This window comes from Chenopodium quinoa, unplaced genomic scaffold, assembly GCF_001683475.1.
Source record: "Chenopodium quinoa cultivar QQ74 unplaced genomic scaffold, ASM168347v1, whole genome shotgun sequence".
NCBI lineage: Eukaryota > Viridiplantae > Streptophyta > Magnoliopsida > Caryophyllales > Amaranthaceae > Chenopodium > Chenopodium quinoa.
Genome location: NW_018743476.1, coordinates 1,746,558 through 1,765,208, shown reverse-complemented (window position 1 = coordinate 1,765,208; position 18,651 = coordinate 1,746,558). Strand labels below are relative to the sequence as shown.

Here is an 18,651-nt window from a genome sequence, read left to right as displayed (position 1 = left end):
AGCACAGATCCAACGGCATAGTCCGAAGCATCACACATGAGTTCAAAAGGGAGCTCCCAATTCGGTGGTTGAATGATGGGAGCCGTGATCAAAGCTTCCTTCAACCTATCAAAGGCTAGCAAACAATCATTAGAAAACACAAAAGGGGCATCCTTTACCAACAATTGAGTGAGCGGCTTAGCGATTTTGGAAAAATCTTTAATGAACCGGCGTTAAAAACCCGCGTGTCCAAGAAAACTCCTTATACCCTTCACATTAGTGGGGGGAGGGAGGCGCTCAATAACCTCAATTTTGGCACGATCAACCTCAATGCCCCTACTAGAAACAACATGTCCCAACACAATACCCTCTTCAACCATGAAATGACATTTTTCCCAATTAAGCACAAGGTTCACCTCTTGACATCTTTTTAACACTTTAATCAAATTACTTAGGCAAGTGTCAAAAGATGAACCGCAAACAGAAAAGTCATCCGTAAATACCTCGATTGATGATTCAAGCATGTCGGAAAAGATAGACATCATACACCTTTGAAATGTAGAAGGTGCATTACATAATCCAAATGGCATCCTTCGATAAGCAAAGGTGCCAAAAGGGCATGTGAATGTAGTCTTCTCTTGATCCTCGGGTAGGATAGGGATTTGGAGGAATCCCGAATACCCATCCAAGAAGCAATAGTGACTATGTGATGCCAACCTTTCCAAGATTTGATCGATAAAGGGGAGAGGGAAGTGGTCCTTCCGAGTGGATTTGTTCAATTTTCGATAGTCTATGCACATTCTCCACCCGGTGACCGACCTTGTAGAAATGGTCTCACCCTTATCGTTCTTGATAATGGTCATGCCCCCTTTTTTTGGAACAACTTGAACCGGGCTAACCCACTTGCTATCGGAGATAGGGTAGATTATGCCCGCTTCAAGAAGTTTCAAAACCTCTTTTTTAACAACTTCTTTCATGTTGGGGTTGAGCCTTCTTTGGTGCTCAATTGAGGAGTCATGATCATTATCAAGCAAAATCTTGTGCATGCATATCGTGGGACTTATCCCCTTAATGTCATCAATGGCATACCCAATGACACTCCTATACTCCCTCAACACAACTAGGAGTTTCTCAAGGGAAGTGTCATCAAGGTTGGTATTGACAATAACGGGATAAGTCTCATTATCATCAAGAAAAACGTATTTAAGTGAAGGGGGAAGGGGTTTAAGTTCAACCTTAGGAGGAGGCGTAGACCTCTCCTCTTTTACCTCCACCTTAAGTGCTTCAAACTCCCTTGCCTTGCCATGTAGGGGTTGGTCTAGCAACAACTTGTACCCCTTAGCTTCATCATCATCATTGTACAAACTTTCCGTGAGGATCGCTTGTAGAGTATCTTTGCTATTGTTCATCATCTTCAATTCCTCCACTTCTCGGTCAAGAGTATCGATTCTATTGATATCCTCATACATAGGCTTCCTCATGGCTTGCGAGAATGAGAAAGAAATTTTCTCATCTCCCACATTCAATGTTAGCTTGCCTTGTTTCATATCAATTACCACTCCCGCCGTGTTCAAGAACGACCTTCCCAAAATGAGAGGAACCTTGTTGTCCTCCTCCATTTCCATCACCACAAAGTCACAAGGTACAAAAACTCTTCCCACTTGTACCGGTACATCTTCAAGTATTCCCATTGGTAATCTAACCGAACGATTGGCTAATTGTATTGAGATTCTTGTTGGCTTCATCTCACCAACTTTTAAATTTTTCGCAATTGAGAAGGGCATCAAGCTTACACTTGCCCCAAGATCACAAAGAGCATCCATGGCTTCCATATCTCCAATCTTCACCGGAATTGCATAGCTACCCGGGTCACCAAGCTTTCGGGGAAGCTTGTTTTGAATGATTGCGCTCACCTCCATTGGAAGGGAGATGGTTGCACTCTCTTCAAGCCTACTTTTGTTGGACAAGAGATCTTTTAAAAATTTCGCATATGTAGGCATTTGTGACATAGCATGAAGAAAGGGAATGTTCACTTGGAGCCCTCTCATGACCTCAAGGAACTTTGAAAACTTCTCATTCAATTTTTTCTCTACCAACCTATGAGGGAAAGGAATAGGTGGCTTGTAGACTCTCATTGGGGGTTTCTCCACTTCAACTTCAACTCCCTCTCCTTTCTTTGTGTCTCCCTCAACACTCTTTTCTTTTTCTTTTCTCTCAACTTCTACCACCTCATTTTCAACATCATTCTCACTTCTCACCTCCACACCCTCATCTCTCTTTTGTGGCACATCTTCACTCATTACCGGACCTTCATACCCTCTCCCGGACCTCAATGTGATAGCCTTGACATGCTCCTTCGGGTTCACAACCGTTGAGCTTGGAAATTGACCACTAGCATTGGAGGTAGAACTCCCAACTTGTTGTGCAATTTGAGCTAGTTGATTCTCAATTATTTTGTTGTGCGCTTGAAGTTGTTGGATGTTGGAGCTCATTTCTGCATTGCTCTTCCCTTGTTGATTTATGAAAGACTCAAGAGCGGCCTCAAGGGAAGTCTTTTGGGGTGGAGGAGGTTGTTGGTTGAATTGCTGTCTTTGTTTGTTTGGATGGCAGTATGGGGCTTGGTGATTTTGTTGATTTTGGTTGTAGATGTTTTGAGGAGGGTTGTTGTAGTTGGATTGTTGGTTTTGATTGGGTTGTCTCCACCCTTGGTTTTGTTGCCTCCAACCTTGATTGAAAGGTTGCTCATTTGTTTGGTTCACGGCCGCAACTTGCTCATTAGTAGCATTGCAATATGAAGCCATGTGATCATTACCCCCACAAGTCTCACAAGACATGACTTGTGGTTGTGGTTGTGAAGAGGAGGTACCGCTTGAGGAGGTTGCTTGGTCTAGCTTGTGAGCTAGCATATCAAACTTTGAGGCAATGAGATCTATTGCACTCAACTCATGCATACCTTTCTTCTTCGGTTGACTTTCTCTTCTATCATATCTATAGGCGTAATGCCTTGCAACTTCTTCAATCATATTCTCGGCTTCTTCCACCGGTAGCTTTTTAAGACTACCACCGGCTCCGTTGTCAAGATTGGCCCTTGAGGTAGGAGTGAGACCGTCGTAGAAGCTTTGAATAATCATCCATAAAGGCAACCCATGGTGTGGACACTTCCTCTTTAGATCCTTGAATCTTTCCCATGCTTCACCTAAGGTTTCATCATCCTCTTGAGTGAAGCTTGTAATCTTCCTTCTCAATTCCGCGGTCTTTTCGGGCGGACAAAACTTCCCAAGAAATGCTTTGGTAACCTCTTCCCATGTTGTTAAGGATCCTTCTTTCACGGACCTCAACCAACACTTAGCCTTGTCCCTAAGAGAGAACCGAAACATATGCATCCAAATGAATTCCTCCGTGAGGTTGTTTTGCTTGATGGTAGTGCATAACTCAAGGAAGTTGTCTAAATGAGCTAGAGGGCACTCATTTGCACTCCCCCCGAACTGTTCACTTTGGATCATCCTTATGAGTTGAGGAGAGAACTCATAGTTGTTTGCATTGGTGGTGGGAAGAAGTATGCCACTCCGAAGTTGGAATGCATCGGGGTGGTCATAGTCTTGTAGAAGTGGAGGAGGCGGTGGGTTGGCCATCTCTTGCTCGTTGTCAAGATTATCCTCCGACTCGGAATCCGTATAAGCTAGAGAAAAATCCGGCGTGCCTTGTAGGAGCCTTCTTACGTTCCTCAAAGTTCTACTTAACTCCGGATCTACGGGGATAAGCGGTGATTGCTTACTCCTCCGTGTCATGCACAGTCAAACAAAGCTAAGGAAAACGTTAGCAATGACTATCACAAAGTAAACACGCTTAAACAAAAACAAAATAAGAAGATTATATACATATACACAAATCTAGACTCATTCAACAATAACTTATTCAATGTGACTTTGCCTCCCCGGCAACGGCGCCAAAACTTGATTGGACGTCGTCAACCTATCAAGAAATAAGACCTAACTCGATCCTACTAAACTAGTAGCAAGGGCAAGAAAGGGTCGAACCCATGAGAGGCGTTGAATCAACCACCAAATGTTATTGTTTAAACAAGCTAGATTAAGTCGGGGGTTTTAAGTTGGTATTACGTCACACTATTCTAATTCAAATCAACTAATTCTAAGAGGTGATTAACAATATTAAGAAGGCCTAGGGCATGGGTTACACCACTCAACTTCATCACGGACCACAAGTAGCATGCATAGAAATGGTGATTTAGGGGATAAATTAGGGGAAGTTATCAAATGCACCCAACTACTCTCTCAAGCTAGAGGGATTACTTGACATCAAAACCATAACCTACTCTCGTGATTATGGGCAAGAAACAAGTGTTAAAACATCCTCACGATAACATGCAAATTCCCTTGACTAGAAATTCCTATTCTCATGGCAAATCAAGTCAATCAAGCATAAGGGAGCTTCCTCAAGTTCATCTCTCGATCCTTCGTTGAGGAAGCTAGATAAATAATTCAAGCAATGGCCAATTACAAGAATTAACAATGAAACCTCTTAAACTCAACTAATTAACACCCCACAATTAACAAATTAGTACATGCAACAAGTGTTGGTGATTACATTGAGGGTTCACCCAAACCCTAGAAATTAGACTACTCACAATCCATGGAAGTTAAAGCAATTAAAGATTTCAAGGAATTCATGAACAAATTAAAACTAAGAATTAAGTAGAATCTAACAATTAAACATGCAAAGAACAACCAAACAATTAATAAAAAGCAAGAATTAAAGATAGAAGAGAGAAAGAAAGAGTAAGAAAAATTACTAGAAACTTCAATAATTGACTAACAATGGTGGAACTTGTCTTCTACAATGATTGGATTGAAAACCTTCAAAACAAGAACTAAAATCTATGCTAATTTGAGGATTTTTGTGTTTCAAACTAAGAGGAGTATGAAAATCTGGAAAAAAAATTGGGAACCCCTCTAAAATGGTCCAAAGGGGCTATTTATATTACCCCCTAAAATAAGAGGACGGAGAAAACAAGAAACGGGTAAACTGTAGGTCTGCACGGACGTGCTGAAGTTGGCACGTCCGTGCAGACCAAGGCAGAAACTCAGTTTAAGACGACCTGCTGCAGCACGGGCGTGCACCTTTGGCACGTCCGTGCTGCATCATCTGCACGGACGTGCAATATTTGGCACGTCCGTGCTGCCTCATAATCACGGAAGCACGTCCGTGCTGCATCATCTGCACGGACGTGCAATATTTGGCACGTCCGTGCAGGCCTTGGCAGAAAGATGGGTTCAGGTCTGCACTCCTGCACGGACGTGCAACATCTTGCACGGCCGTGCAGGGTCTTCTGGGCCCTTTTCTTCGTGTTTTCTTCTACGATGCTCTTGTACTTGGATTCTTTCCATCATTTCCTTGCTTCTAACCTCGGTTTGGTAACCATGGGCTTCATTTGGTCGTCTTTGGACCTAAAATCTCAACAAAAACACTAACAACCCGTGAAGCATAGGATGCACAAAAATTGCATAATAATAGGGTAAAAGTGAACCAAAACACAAATTTGTTCAGGTAAACTAGGTTCAAATACGCCCTAAAACCGCATAAAATAGCAAGTTATCAGTCCAGACCCCGGAACTGGTTCAACAGCGTCTGGGTCCGGTTCCAAAAACAAGGACCCGATTGCAACCAATTCCAATTCCATGTCCTAAGTTTTTGGAACCGGTACTGAGTGGGTACCCGATTAACTAGTTCGTTCTACGTCAGTTTTTTTAGACCATGAGAGTTAATTGGAGCTTGCAACACGTTTTTTTGTAAGCCCAATAATCCAATAATATACCGTTTTCTTACCCATATATGTAATGAATCCTATCTACCAAACCCTAAAAGTTAAACAATCTTTACCGCCGTCATACCTCACATTCACTCTCTTTTTCTCACGTAGTCTTCCATTCTTGCATCTCCTAGCTAGTCTCAGTATAATTCTTTTTTTTTTCCTCTCTTTTCAATTATCTCTACAAATGTAACTAAATTAGTAAATGCTTACAATTAGATGAAAGCAAATGTGTATAAAATAACTCTACTTTTGAGATGTTTCTTTGATTTTTTATTTTATTTTTTTTATTTTTATATATATCAATAAATCCACTATTATTAATGATTAACTAATTTTTGAGGTTGATTTAAGAGAGATGATTACATGAGATTTGATTTTGAAGTCAGAGATTATTTTTTGGTTGAAGCCATAGCGTCGTGATCCAATTAGATGATGATAAGCTGGGTACCCGGTTTTGGAACTGGTTCAAGGACCAGTTCCGAGTTTATTAGACCTGGTTAGGACCCGTTCCAATATCGGGTCCAAAATTTTTGACCCGGCACTAACCGGGTTCGGTTCCAATTCCCTTCAATTTGACCGGGTACCCGGTCTTGCTCACCCCTAGAAAGAGGGAAGAGGGTTGGGTGTCAAGTTGGAGATTTGGGGAAGCGAGTAAGGGGAAAAGGAGAGTTTGGATGTTGTAGATCGGAGAAAAGGAGGGGTGTGGGGTCTCCGCTGCCAAGAAAGGGGTGGTCGCCGGCTGTAGGACATTTGGCAAGGGAGCAGGTAGGTAGGGGTGCTGCAGTGGATAGGTACTTTGGGAGTGTCGGGACTTTTTTAACAAGTTTTTTTTTTTGTTTATATGATATAATTGTTGATTGATTTGTTTAAAAAAAAAATAATAAAAAATAAATCCTAATTAATTTTTTTTGTGTGAAGAAGGACCGACCACATAATGACATGTGGCACACAATTCACCGCAATAACCGGTGATCCCAAAATTAAGTAGGTCATGACTCATTTTAAGAAGATACTATGTAAAGGTCGATTTATTTTTAGTTAATCAAAAGGTTGACTAAAGTTTGGCTAATTTTTGACAAATTTTCCAATTCCTGCCAAGCTATGTTTCTATGCTTAGGTTGCTGGATCACATGGCATGTACCTATCGAATTTGCTTCCTATCTTACCTTTACGTATCTAATTGCTTTGAAGATGGAGTTTTAACCTCACACTGTTGATGCAATGACAATGCTATCCATTTACAATGAGTAAAAAAAAATGTATTTGACACTGTCTAATATGTTTGACAAAATCCTTGCTCTCTCCCTCTCTCTCTCTCTCTCTCTCACACACACACACACACACACACATGCACACATTTTACCACAGTTACATCTTAATATGCCTATTTCTTCAAGTTATTAGTGCACCTAAACAGGGTGCATCACATTGCTTCAGAGGTTGCCATCTTATTTGGAGGGGGTGGGGGGAGGGACCGAGGGACTAAGGGTTATGCATTGTTAGGCAGTTTAGGGTTTCTAAGTTTCTGGACAGCGTGACCTCTTTGTCTGTATTTGTTTGCTGCATATGATTGGTTTTCTAATGTGCATCATGGCGCATGCAAATTTAAGTACTATAACAATGAATATATCTTGAAATCATGATTATGACACAGACAACATGGATACATTGGATTGAGTTTTCAAGTCATTGCTGTATTAGATGATAACATCATAGATATTGCTATACATTACTGTTGCAGATTTTCGGTGAATTGATGCAATCATTCTGATTATCTCGTGGCACCAGAGAACCACTGTAATAAAAAAGAGGAGGTGGGATTATGGCCTTCATTAATGATAGTATAAGTAGTATTGGCTTTTCAGTATGATGGTGCAATTGGCCTATCAGCTTCGGATTCAAGGAGGGACATGACTAAAAATGCGATAAGTATAAAGGATGGACATGACTAAAAATGCGATAAGTATAAAGGATGGACATGACTAAAAATGCGATAAATATAAAAATACGATGAATATAAAGAGGAGGTGGGCTTATGACCTTCACTAATATTTATGTAGGTTAGCTATTTTGGGATAGTTGAAGTATGATCAGAGAAGACATCATGATAAGGATGAGGTCTAAAAGGATTATTTATTACCTTTGTGGTTGATTGTTGTCGAAGTTATACAAAGGGGGTCATTGAATAACTCCATGCGTCACCTTCATTGAGCAATCTTTATAATATGTCGTAGGTTACTAAGCAATGATAAGTTAAGCACGCTTAGGGTTTTGGCTCCTACACATATTTAGGTTACACATTGTGTTTCAACATCGAGAATTTTTCTCATTGTTCATTTATAATTGTGTAACACATATGACAAATATGAACCTTAAAAGTCGTTTTGAGGTATCGGTGGAAGTCCTTCTTTTGGACCGTACCCTTTATGTTGGCAAAAAATTCTGTAGTTCTTGAGTTTAGACTCTCCACACTCTGCAGTTGTGCTTTTGCTTCATGTTACCCTAGGTTGCAGCTGTTTCCTGCTGAGTGTTTTACTTGTTCGATATGCTCCACTATTATTGTTCAGAAGAGCTTAACCTATGGTTTTATTTTCTGAAAAACATGTCTTGCTAATTCCAATTGATTGGGAGTGCATCAATGATCTATGCACATCTAGATCTCCGAAAATGTTTTTGTTGTTTTTTCTAAGCTACATTTAGTATGAAATTACCTTTTAATATACTGAGTATCATATCAGTAGTCCCATTTCTAATATGCAGTATTTTTCTTAGAAAACATCTATAAATGGCAGTTTGAAACTTTGAACCTTTGACAGTAAACCTAACTGTCAATTAATTCCTGCCCATCTATTTTTTTTCTTTTTTTTTTTAATCGCTAAAATCTATTTCTTCATTATGGGTGCTCTTGGTTAAGTGCCGGTTGTATGTGCGAGGGAGGGAGGGAGGGAGGGGGAGAATCTAATGTGACATGCACAATCTTCTTTCTTACCTATTCATGACCCTTACTTTTTGAATTCCTGATTTATAAACAAAATTTTTTCTTACTGTATGAAATTTGGGTGATTGGATTCTGAAATTAAACTTTTGTGATCTATGTCAATTGCCTGATGCAGCCTGCCTCAGTTCCTTCTTCTGATTCCCTTCCTGAAAGACCTGGAGAACCAGACTGTCCGGTATGTATAATTGTATATTTTCTCTTTAAAATGCCTTTGTGAGTTAATTTATGTGCTTCCTTACTCTTGCTATATTTTCAGTACTTCCTAAAGACTCAAAAATGCAAATTTGGTCAGATGTGCAAATTTAATCATCCGAAGGATAAACTGGTAGGAGAGTAGGCTTACATTGTTTAATTTTGTCAGACTATTACTGTTGGTGACTAATAGTAAGATTTTTTTCCCCCAGGATTCATCTAGCTGTAAAACCGATGATCCAGATTTACCTGATAGACCATCTGAGCCTGTTTGTTCGGTGTGTTGCTCAACCATTTTCTGGCCATGACTCTCTTCTAGTTTTTGTCTCTTTTATTCTCAATTTTTTATATCTTCTACATAATATGGTGATTTTACATATGTGCTTATGTGAACAGTTCTACATGAAAATGGGAAAATGTAAATTTGGTACATCATGCAAATTTCATCATCCTAAAGATATTAAAGTCCCATCAAATAAACAAGAAGCTGGTGATGGAGTGCAGACTCATTCAATTGATCAGAATGGTAGTGATGGTACTGCTGGTGATGGAAATATAATCAAACCCACCTCAAATGCTGCATTATCATATAACTCGAAAGGACTGCCTATGCGCCCGGTTAGTCCAAAATGAAAAACTTTGATCTCATTTAAAGATTAGACTATTTATATGTTCATTTGTTTACATTCTATTATGTACCAAATTCTCACAATGCAATTAACGGTAATTAAAGGCAATAAAAGGGGAAAGCTTGAGTATTTTGATTGATCAACAGGCTGAATTACAGATTACAAAAGATAGGCATAACTTTAGGCTATGAGTCTCTTAGTGACTTTAGGCCACTACTCTCACAAGGAACTTCACTCAAATTTCTGGGTGATTTCTTCCTAACGTTAGACTACAATACTTATACTCAGAGCTTAGTTAATACACGTGACATTTTAATTAACTAAAATGGAAACCCACAAAAGTATGATTAAAGGAAGCTGTTTTCTTCCCCTATTTCCTCTTTAATTGGCTTTGTCCTGTTGCTCCCTGTTCCTTGGTTCTGTTGGCCCTTGCTGCCCCTTCCTTGTGCGCCTCATATACACCAAAAGTGGTGGTTGACTTACGGTGTTGACCCCGTTGCCCCAGTTCATAACATCACTCCCCCCTTTGAGTTTCACCTTGTCCTCAAGGTGGAATGCCGGGAACCGCTGCTGAATGGTGCCATACTCCTCCCAAGTTGCTTCAAATTCGGGTAACTCCTTCCATTTAATTAAAACCTCGAGTTCCGGGGTCGTGCCCTGCTTCCTCCATCGTACCGACAAGAGCTCCTCCGGCTCGACGATCATCTCCAAGTCCGGAGACAATTGTTGCGGGATGAGGGGTTGGCTGGTGAGGCTCCCCAATGCGCGTTTCAGTTGTGAAATATGAAATACAGGATGAATTTTGCAATTGTCGAGTAGTAGGAGTTTGTATGCCACTCGTCCAATTTTTTCCAAGACTTCAAATGGACCATAGAACCTCGCCGCAAGCTTCTCAAATGGCCTCTTTGCGGGAGATTTCTTACGGTATGACCGTAATTTCAGAAACACCAATTCCCCTTCTTCAAATTGCTCCTCTCTTTTACTCTTATCAGTGTTCCCCTTCATGATCTGTTGTGCTCGGTTGAGATTCATTCGAAGCTCATCTAAGATTGCATCCCTTTCCTTCAGCCCTTCTTCTAGGCTGCTGACTGTCTCGTTCGCCCCTAAACGCCATAACTTTGGAGGATCTCTCCCATAAACAACTTTAAATGGGGCCATTTTGGTAGATGTGTGAGGGGACGTATTATAAGAATATTCCGCTCACGGCAACCATTCAGCAATGAAGTGCCTGAGATATGATTCTAAACATTTGTTGACGTCTGGCCGTCGGGGTGGTAGGCCGTGCTTCTTTTGAGGTGCGTGCCTTGTAGCGGGAAGAGTTCCTTCCAGAAGGTACTTTTGAACACATGGTCTCGGTCGGAGATAATGAACAAAGGAAAACCATGGAGTCGAACAACCTCCCTCACGAAACAATCGGTCACTTTGAGCGCGTTAAAGGGGTGTTTTAGCCCAATAAAGTGGCCGTACTTTGACAACCGATCGACAACCATCGGCACGGTGTCAACCCCTCGTTACAACGGTAATCCCTCCACAAAGTCCATGGAGATGTCTTCCCAAATCGCCTCGGGAATCGGAAGTGGTTGAAGCAACCCGAGTGGATTCTTGGTGGTGGATTTATTCCGTTGGCAAACTTCGCATTCTCTGACATGCCTTCCGACAGCCTTCCGCATCCCAGAACCAATCGGCGGAGAGTCGGAGATATGTTTTGATCTCTCCATCGTGGCCTCCCACTGGTGTATTGTGGTACTCATGTAAGAGTAGAGGGATGAATTTAGAGTTACTGGGCAAGACAACCCTGTTCTTGTAGAAAATTCGATTCCCTTCAAGGTGGAAACCTTTGGGCCCACCCTTTCCTTCTTTCAAGCCCACTAGGATATTGCCCAACCATTTATCTTATGCCAGCACTTTTTCCAATTCGGCCCAGTCCATAAATTGTGAATGAACCATAATTTGTAACTTAGCCCTTCAGAACTCACCATCTCTTTCACTCCCCTGCTTCCCTTTTCGCGACAGAGCATCAGCTCTGTTCGCAGCTCCGGGTTTGTAGTGGATTTCGAAGTCGAATCCCACTAATTTGCGAAGCCATCTTTGATATTCGCTCCCCACCTCACGCTGTTGTATCAAGAACTTCAAACTTTGTTGGTCCGTTCGAATCACGAACTTCCTACCCAACAAGTAATGTCACCACTTAGTCACCGCAAGAGCTATGGCCATGAGCTCCTTCTCGTAGATGGACCTCCCTTGAGCTCGGACTCCCAAAACCTTGCTATAATAAGCTATTGGGCGCCCCTTTTGCATCATTACCGCTCCCAAGCCAAAGCCCGAGGCATCGGTTTCCACAATAAATTGCTCCCGAAAGTCAGGCATCGCCAATATCGGCGCGGTAGTCATGGCTGCCTTGAGTCTATTGAAGGCATGTGTGGCTGCCTCCGTCCAACCATACGAGTCCTTCTTTAATTGTGAAGTCAAGGGTTCCGCAATTTGAGCGTAGTGATGCACAAACTTGCGGTAATACCCCGTAAGTCCCAAGAATCCCCGGAGTTCCTTGAGATTCTTCAGCACCTCCCAGTCAAGAACCGCCTTAACCTTTTCTTGATCCATAGCAACCCCGTGCTCGGATATTACATGACCTAAATAGGCCACCTCCCTCTCACCGAACTCACATTTTTATTCCAATTAGCGTAGAGGCTATGCTCCGCTAACTTTTGCAACACTAATTTTAGATACTCTCGGTGCTCCTCACACCCCTTACTAAAAATAAGAATATCGTCGAAGAAAACCAAGACGAATTTCCTCAAAAACGGCCGAAATACATCGTTCATTAACGATTGGAATGTCGCCGGAGCATTAGTAAGCCCAAAAGGCATTACTAAAAACTCATAGTGCCCCTCGTGGGTCCGAAATGCGGTTTTGTGTGTATCTTCCGGCCTCACTCGTATTTGATGGTACCCCAATTTCAAGTCTAACTTCGAGAATATTTTTGACCCGTGCAACTCATCTAATAGCTCCTCAATCCACGCAAAATCTCCATGACCCGTCTTTTTTCTTGACTAAGAGCACCGGGCTAGAGAACGGACTACTTGGCGGGGTGATGATCCCGGCCTCAAGCTTGAGGGTATCTATAGGGCCTTACTGAAATTGGGTCACACCCATCCTTCAAAAGAATGGAGTGTTCATGGCCCCTTTGTGGTGGAAGCCCACTAGGAAATTCAAACACTTGCTTGTACTGATCCAACAAACCTTCCAAGAATTTCGGTGGGCCTGATTTAGTTGGGCCTAGCGCTTCTTCTTCCAACTTGTTCACTTCCACCAAAATCCCTTGCTTCTCCTTGGATAGAACCCGTAGCATGGCTTTCAAGGATACTTGGGATTTTTCCAAGATGGATCGCCGGTGATTGTCACTGGAGTACCCCCCACCGTGAATTTCATCACGTGCGTCCGCCAATTTGTGACCACCGACCCTAGCTTCTCCAACCATTGCACCCCTAGGATTACCTCCGCATTACCTAGTGCTAGAGGTAGGAAATCCTCCACCACCGTGACTCCCCCTTTTAGTTCCACCTTCACACCCTTACAAACTCCAACACCATGCACCTTATCCCCATTTCCCAAAGCTACCGAGAACTCTCCACCCTTCTCCACCTCGATTGCCGCGTCCTCCTCCACCTTCCGGGAAACAAAATTATGAGCGGCCCCCGGGTCCACCATGACAACTACCTCTCTTCCCTTCACTACGCCTCTCAATTTCATGGTTTTAGGATTCGATAATCCCACGACCGAGCAAAGTGACACCTCCACCGGTGGTGGATCGTACACCACTAGCTCGTCCTCCTCCTTGACATCTTCCTCCTTCGCCCCTTCGCTCACAATTAACACACTAAGCTCCTTCCGTTTGCACCGATGGCCCACACCCCACCGTTCATCACATTTGAAACACAGTCCCTTTAACCGCCTCTTCGCCAACTCGGACTCCGTGAGCCGTCGGGTTCCTCCACTAGAGCTTTGAGCTGGGCTAGGCTAGTTCGGCCCACATTCATGGAGCGTTGAGATTCAGGAGCCTTGGCCAAGCTTTGGGTGGCCCATTGTTATTGGGTAGCCCGTAAGTTTGAACCAACCCCTTATTCTGTGTAGACCCACCGTGGGCGGCTGAACTTGTAATTGAGGGCCCACCACTAGTTCCTCCCCTCCAATTCATGACAGGACCCTTACTTTGTTGCACTCTATTCCGCTCTTCAATTCTATTGGCTATTTCCATGGCCCTCTCTAAATATGGTGGATTAAGCAACCTCAGTTCCGCCATAATCCCCTTGTTCAGGCCATTAATGAATTGACCAAGCATCAAACTCTCCGGAACGTCCTCCAATGGAGCCGCCAATTCTATGAACCGCCGGCGGTACTCCGCCACCGAACCGCCGCCCTGTGAAGCCGCCGCCACTGCTCGTGTAAGGTCCCCAAGTGAGACGACCGAAATTCGTTCAAGACCCGTTGTTTGAAATCCGGCCAACCGTAAAACAGCCGCCGCTTCTGTTCCCACTGGAACCACTTAAGTGCTGCTCCGTCCATGGCAACCACGAATGCCTCCATCTTCTCTCTCTCGGTCAGGCGATAGAAATCGAAATACATTTCGGCTCGAGCGGTCCAGCTATCCGGGTCGGTCCCGTTGAATATTAGCATCTCCAACTTCCTACGCTTCCAATGACCACCGCCGCTACCTCCACCGCTACCTCCACCGCCGTCTCCGTCGCCACTCCAACGCCAACCACTCTGGAGGTGGCTGTTAGTCTTGCTCTTCGTACGGCCGTTCTTTGACCGGTGTACGGATGTTTTCCATCTCATGCCGTGGGCTGCTCTCTCCCGTCAAAGGAATGGCTTGCGGAATTTGCTGTGGGGTTTGTCTCGTTTTCTCCATCTCTTCCTGCAACTTGGTGATCTTCCCACGATCAATTGCGACTTGATATCTACGGTAACTCTGAAGCGATCCAACCGATCCTCCATCTTGTCAATGGCGGCTGCCACGACCTCCTCTGTTTTCTTCCTTTCTTCGGCGATTTTCTGCCATTCCTCCTCCATGGCCGCCCTTACGGCTGCCGTCACAGCTCGTGAAAGGTTGTCATCTGGGGTTTGCAATTTTTCCACGATTGTAGCTATCTGAGTTTTCAGATCAGCTAGTGTTCCTTCCATGGCGTCCATCCTCTGCGAGGTATTGTCTTCCTTTTTTTTTAATGGGGTGGTGGTACCGACGGCCGCAGGACCACCGCTCTGATACCAAGATGTTATGTACCAAATTCTCACAATGCAATTAACGGTAATTAAAGGCAATAAAAGGGGAAAGCTTGAGTGTTTTGATTGATCAACAGGCTGAATTACAGATTACAAAAGATAGGCATAACTTTAGGCTATGAGTCTCAGTGACTTTAGGCCACAACTCTCACAAGGAACTTCACTCAAATTTCTGGATGATTTCTTCCTAATGTTAGACTACAATACTTATACTCAGAGCTTAGCTAATACATATGACATTTTAATTAACTAAAATGGAAACCCACAAAAGTATGATTAAAGGAAGCTGTTTTCTTCCCCTATTTCCTCTTTAATTGGCTTTGTCCTTGGTTCTGTTGGCCCTTGCTGCCCCTTCTTTGCGCGCCTCGTATACACCAAAAGTGGTGGTTGACTTACGGTGTTGACCCCGTTGACCCAGTTTATAACACATTCCAGAAGTATTTTATTAGTCTATTCTTACCATCTGCCTTTAATCAAATTGGGGTTGTAGAGATAAATAAACTTAGTCCCTTATTGTATTTGGAGAGATAAATAACCTTAGTCCCTTATTGTATTTGTAGAAAGAGTTTTTAATCGTCCATAAATAAAATAATTTGTCTGCACTTCTGTAGTTCCATGCACAAATTCTTACGTTAACCATCTGAATAACCTTTTGATTTAGCTGGAATAATTCATTCAGTTTATTTATTAAACCATAGTTCACAGCCCTCCTGAGTAACAATAAGCTGATTAGTCTTTGTCAATAAATGCTATATGATGGGGTATATGAATTTAGTTATAATTGTAGAACACCTACATGCTGTCAAATTCAACAAGTATTCTCATTTTCTTCATGAGCTGGATCAGGAATTACATGAAGTGATTGTTAGGTGACGAGTGATTTATCAGTAGTTCATGTATGTCCCATGTTTTCTTCCTAAAAAAAAGTGAAAGGTAGAAATTCTATACTTGGCTTTGTGCCTGTTGACAATGTATTTGGCCCTGGTCTTCTCATAATATTTTAGTCAGAACTGATGCTTTATAGCCTACTTGTGACAGGATGAAGTTGATTGCCCATTCTACATGAAAACTGGCAGGTGAACATGACAGTGCTGATCTAGGTCTTTTGGCTTCAAAGTTTTGGTTATATTGCTTACTATATATTTCTAATCTCTCTCAGCTGTAAATATGGGATCACTTGCCGATACAATCATCCTGATAGGAATGGTAATAGTTGTGTTTGCTTTTCTTTTTTCTTTAATGCTTGAAGATTACATAGCAAGTGCTTAATATTGTGGAATTGCTTCACAGAATTGTTGTCTCCCTACTCAGTTATCAATCCCACTGCTGCAATGGTTGGCCATACAGTTTTTCCTTCATTAGCAAACTTTAATGTGGGGTTTGTCAATCCAGCTGCCTCCATTTTCCAAAGTCTTCAACCTGGGCTGGCTCAAACAATGGTAATTTCATTGTGCTTCTTGCAACATAATCTCTGTTGCATATTGAACAAGCATGATATTACAACATTGCATGCTTTTCATCAGTATATATTTGCCCTGTGCTACTATACCTTTCTACTTATTTGCTTCCATTCCACAGCGCTCTCATTAGCGATTTTTTTAATCTTTCATCCTTCTTCTACTTCAGGTGCACCATCTTATGTGAAGAAAAGATAGGGCTTAAAGTCTAAATTTATGATCTGAACCTTTTATTATTGTGTATTACAAGTGTTAGGCAAAATATGTGTCATTAGATCAGGGTAATATTGTCTATTTTACTAAAATAGAGAGTTCTAACATCTTATTACCTGCCTCTCCCCCTCTCCCCAAGGTAAAAAATTGCTAGAGATTAGTTTAGAAAACAGAGTAATTCAAGCAGAGCAAGAGAAAATTAGCCAAACCAAAGATAGATTGTATTTCAAGTCAGAGTAACTACAATACAACTCCCTTCTTTTGAGAGGAAAGGACGCTCCCCAAGGAATATTTTCCACAGTAATTTTCTAGATGGTTTCCCCCATTACAATTCCCTCCTTAAATACCCAAAACTAATTACCAAACTCAGCACACAATACAAGGTTTAACAAACTTATTTCCTAGAATACCAAATTACCCCTCCCTGTAACTTACTTCCAACTCTCTCCAGCTCCTATTTCCATATATGGCTTCTGTTTGAGCCTTCTCCGAGCATATGTGAAATGCACTACTGGCTAGGCTGATCTCTTGCAATACCTCCCACCCAAAAAAGCACCTTGTCCTCAAGGTGGAAGTGAGGAAACCGAGCTGCAATCTCATCATAGTTCTCCCTAGTGGCTTCAAAATCCTGTAGCCCAGTCCATTTAATCAAAACCTTAGTGGCTGCCTGTTAATTTCGCACACCAAGGACTGACTCCGGCTCCACCTCCATGACCAGGTTAGCTGTGGCAGTTGGGTAGGCAATTGCTCTGGCCCCACAACTTTTTTCAACTGAGAAATGTGGAAGACAGGATGTATTGTAGGGGGGGGGGGAGCTGCAGCTTATAAGCCACCTTCCCAAGACGTTCAAGGACAGGGTAAGGTCCATGGAAACGAGGTGACAGCTTCTCAGAACGCCTCTTAGCAACAGATTGTTGTCTATATGGTTGCAACTTGAGATAGACCAAATCCCCAACTTCAAAGAACCCGTTCCTGCGAGACTTATTCTCATATTGCTGCATATAGACCTTGGCCTGCACCAGGTTGTATTTTAAATCATCCTAGATAGCATCTCGTTCTTGCAACTAATCCTCCAAGGAAGAGAGAGCGGTGTTCCCCGGGGAGAACCTGACCAAGTAGGGTGGGTCCCTGCCATAGAGATCTTTAAAAGGTGTGCAATAAGTGGCGGTATGGAAGGCTGTGTTGTACGGATACTCTGCCAATGCAACCAGTTTGCCCAACTAGAAGGCTTTCCATATCTCGTTCTTGCAACTAATCCTCCAAGGAAGAGAGAGCGGTGTTCCCCGGGGAGAACCTGACCAAGCAGGGTGGGTCCCTGCCATAGAGATCTTTAAAAGGTGTGCAATAAGTGGCGGTATGGAAGGCTGTGTTGTACGGATACTCTGCCAATGCAACAAGTTTGCCCAACTAGAAGGCTTTCCATTCACAAAACAACGCAAGTATGATTCCACTCCCTTGTTTACCACCTCGGTCTGACCATCCGTTTGAGGGTGGTATGCCGTGCTTCGTTGAAGTTGAGTACCCTGCAAACTGAACAATTCTTTCTAGAAAATGCTAAGAAAGACTTTGTCTCGATCTGACACAATTGAGGAAGTAGCCTCACCACTTCCTTCACAAGGTCTGAGCAATTTGAGCTGTGTAGGGGTGCCGTAGAAGAATGAAATGACCATACTTAGTTAACCTATCCACGACTACAAGTATGGTGTCCCATTAAGTGACTTTGGAAGACCTTCTACAAAATCCATGTAGATGTCTTCCCAAACTCTTTTGGGATAGGAAGGGGCTGGAGGAACCCTAGAGGAGACAAGGTTGACGCCTTGTTATGGTGGCATAAATGACAATTCTGAACATATTTCGTCATGTCCTTGTGTATGCTTGCTAGTACCACTCACTTGCAAGCCTCTGGTATGTTTTGAAGTCCCCCGCATGCCCCAATGGGAGAGTCATGGTATAACTTTGTTGTGAGGTCGTCTTGCTTGGGGATGACTACCCTATCTTTATACTTTAGCACCCCGTTGTCAAGTGTGAACCAGTGTTTGAAAAAGCGCGCCTAAGGCGCGCCTAGGCGATGAG

General features: G+C 42.7%; 1 protein-coding gene across 2 annotated transcripts in view; it reads left to right on the top strand.

Moving 5' to 3' along the window:
* Positions 1-18,651, top strand: part of LOC110739396 (zinc finger CCCH domain-containing protein 37-like) — a 43,433-nt gene that overhangs the window by 13,584 nt on the left and 11,198 nt on the right. For both annotated transcript variants that reach the window (XM_021919856.1, XM_021919857.1), the window contains 7 exons: positions 8,923-8,982; positions 9,064-9,132; positions 9,212-9,277; positions 9,396-9,617; positions 15,947-15,984; positions 16,068-16,114; positions 16,199-16,347. In XM_021919856.1, the coding sequence (XP_021775548.1) occupies positions 8,923-8,982; positions 9,064-9,132; positions 9,212-9,277; positions 9,396-9,617; positions 15,947-15,984; positions 16,068-16,114; positions 16,199-16,347 (651 nt within the window). The remainder of the gene's footprint in view (positions 1-8,922; positions 8,983-9,063; positions 9,133-9,211; positions 9,278-9,395; positions 9,618-15,946; positions 15,985-16,067; positions 16,115-16,198; positions 16,348-18,651) is intronic.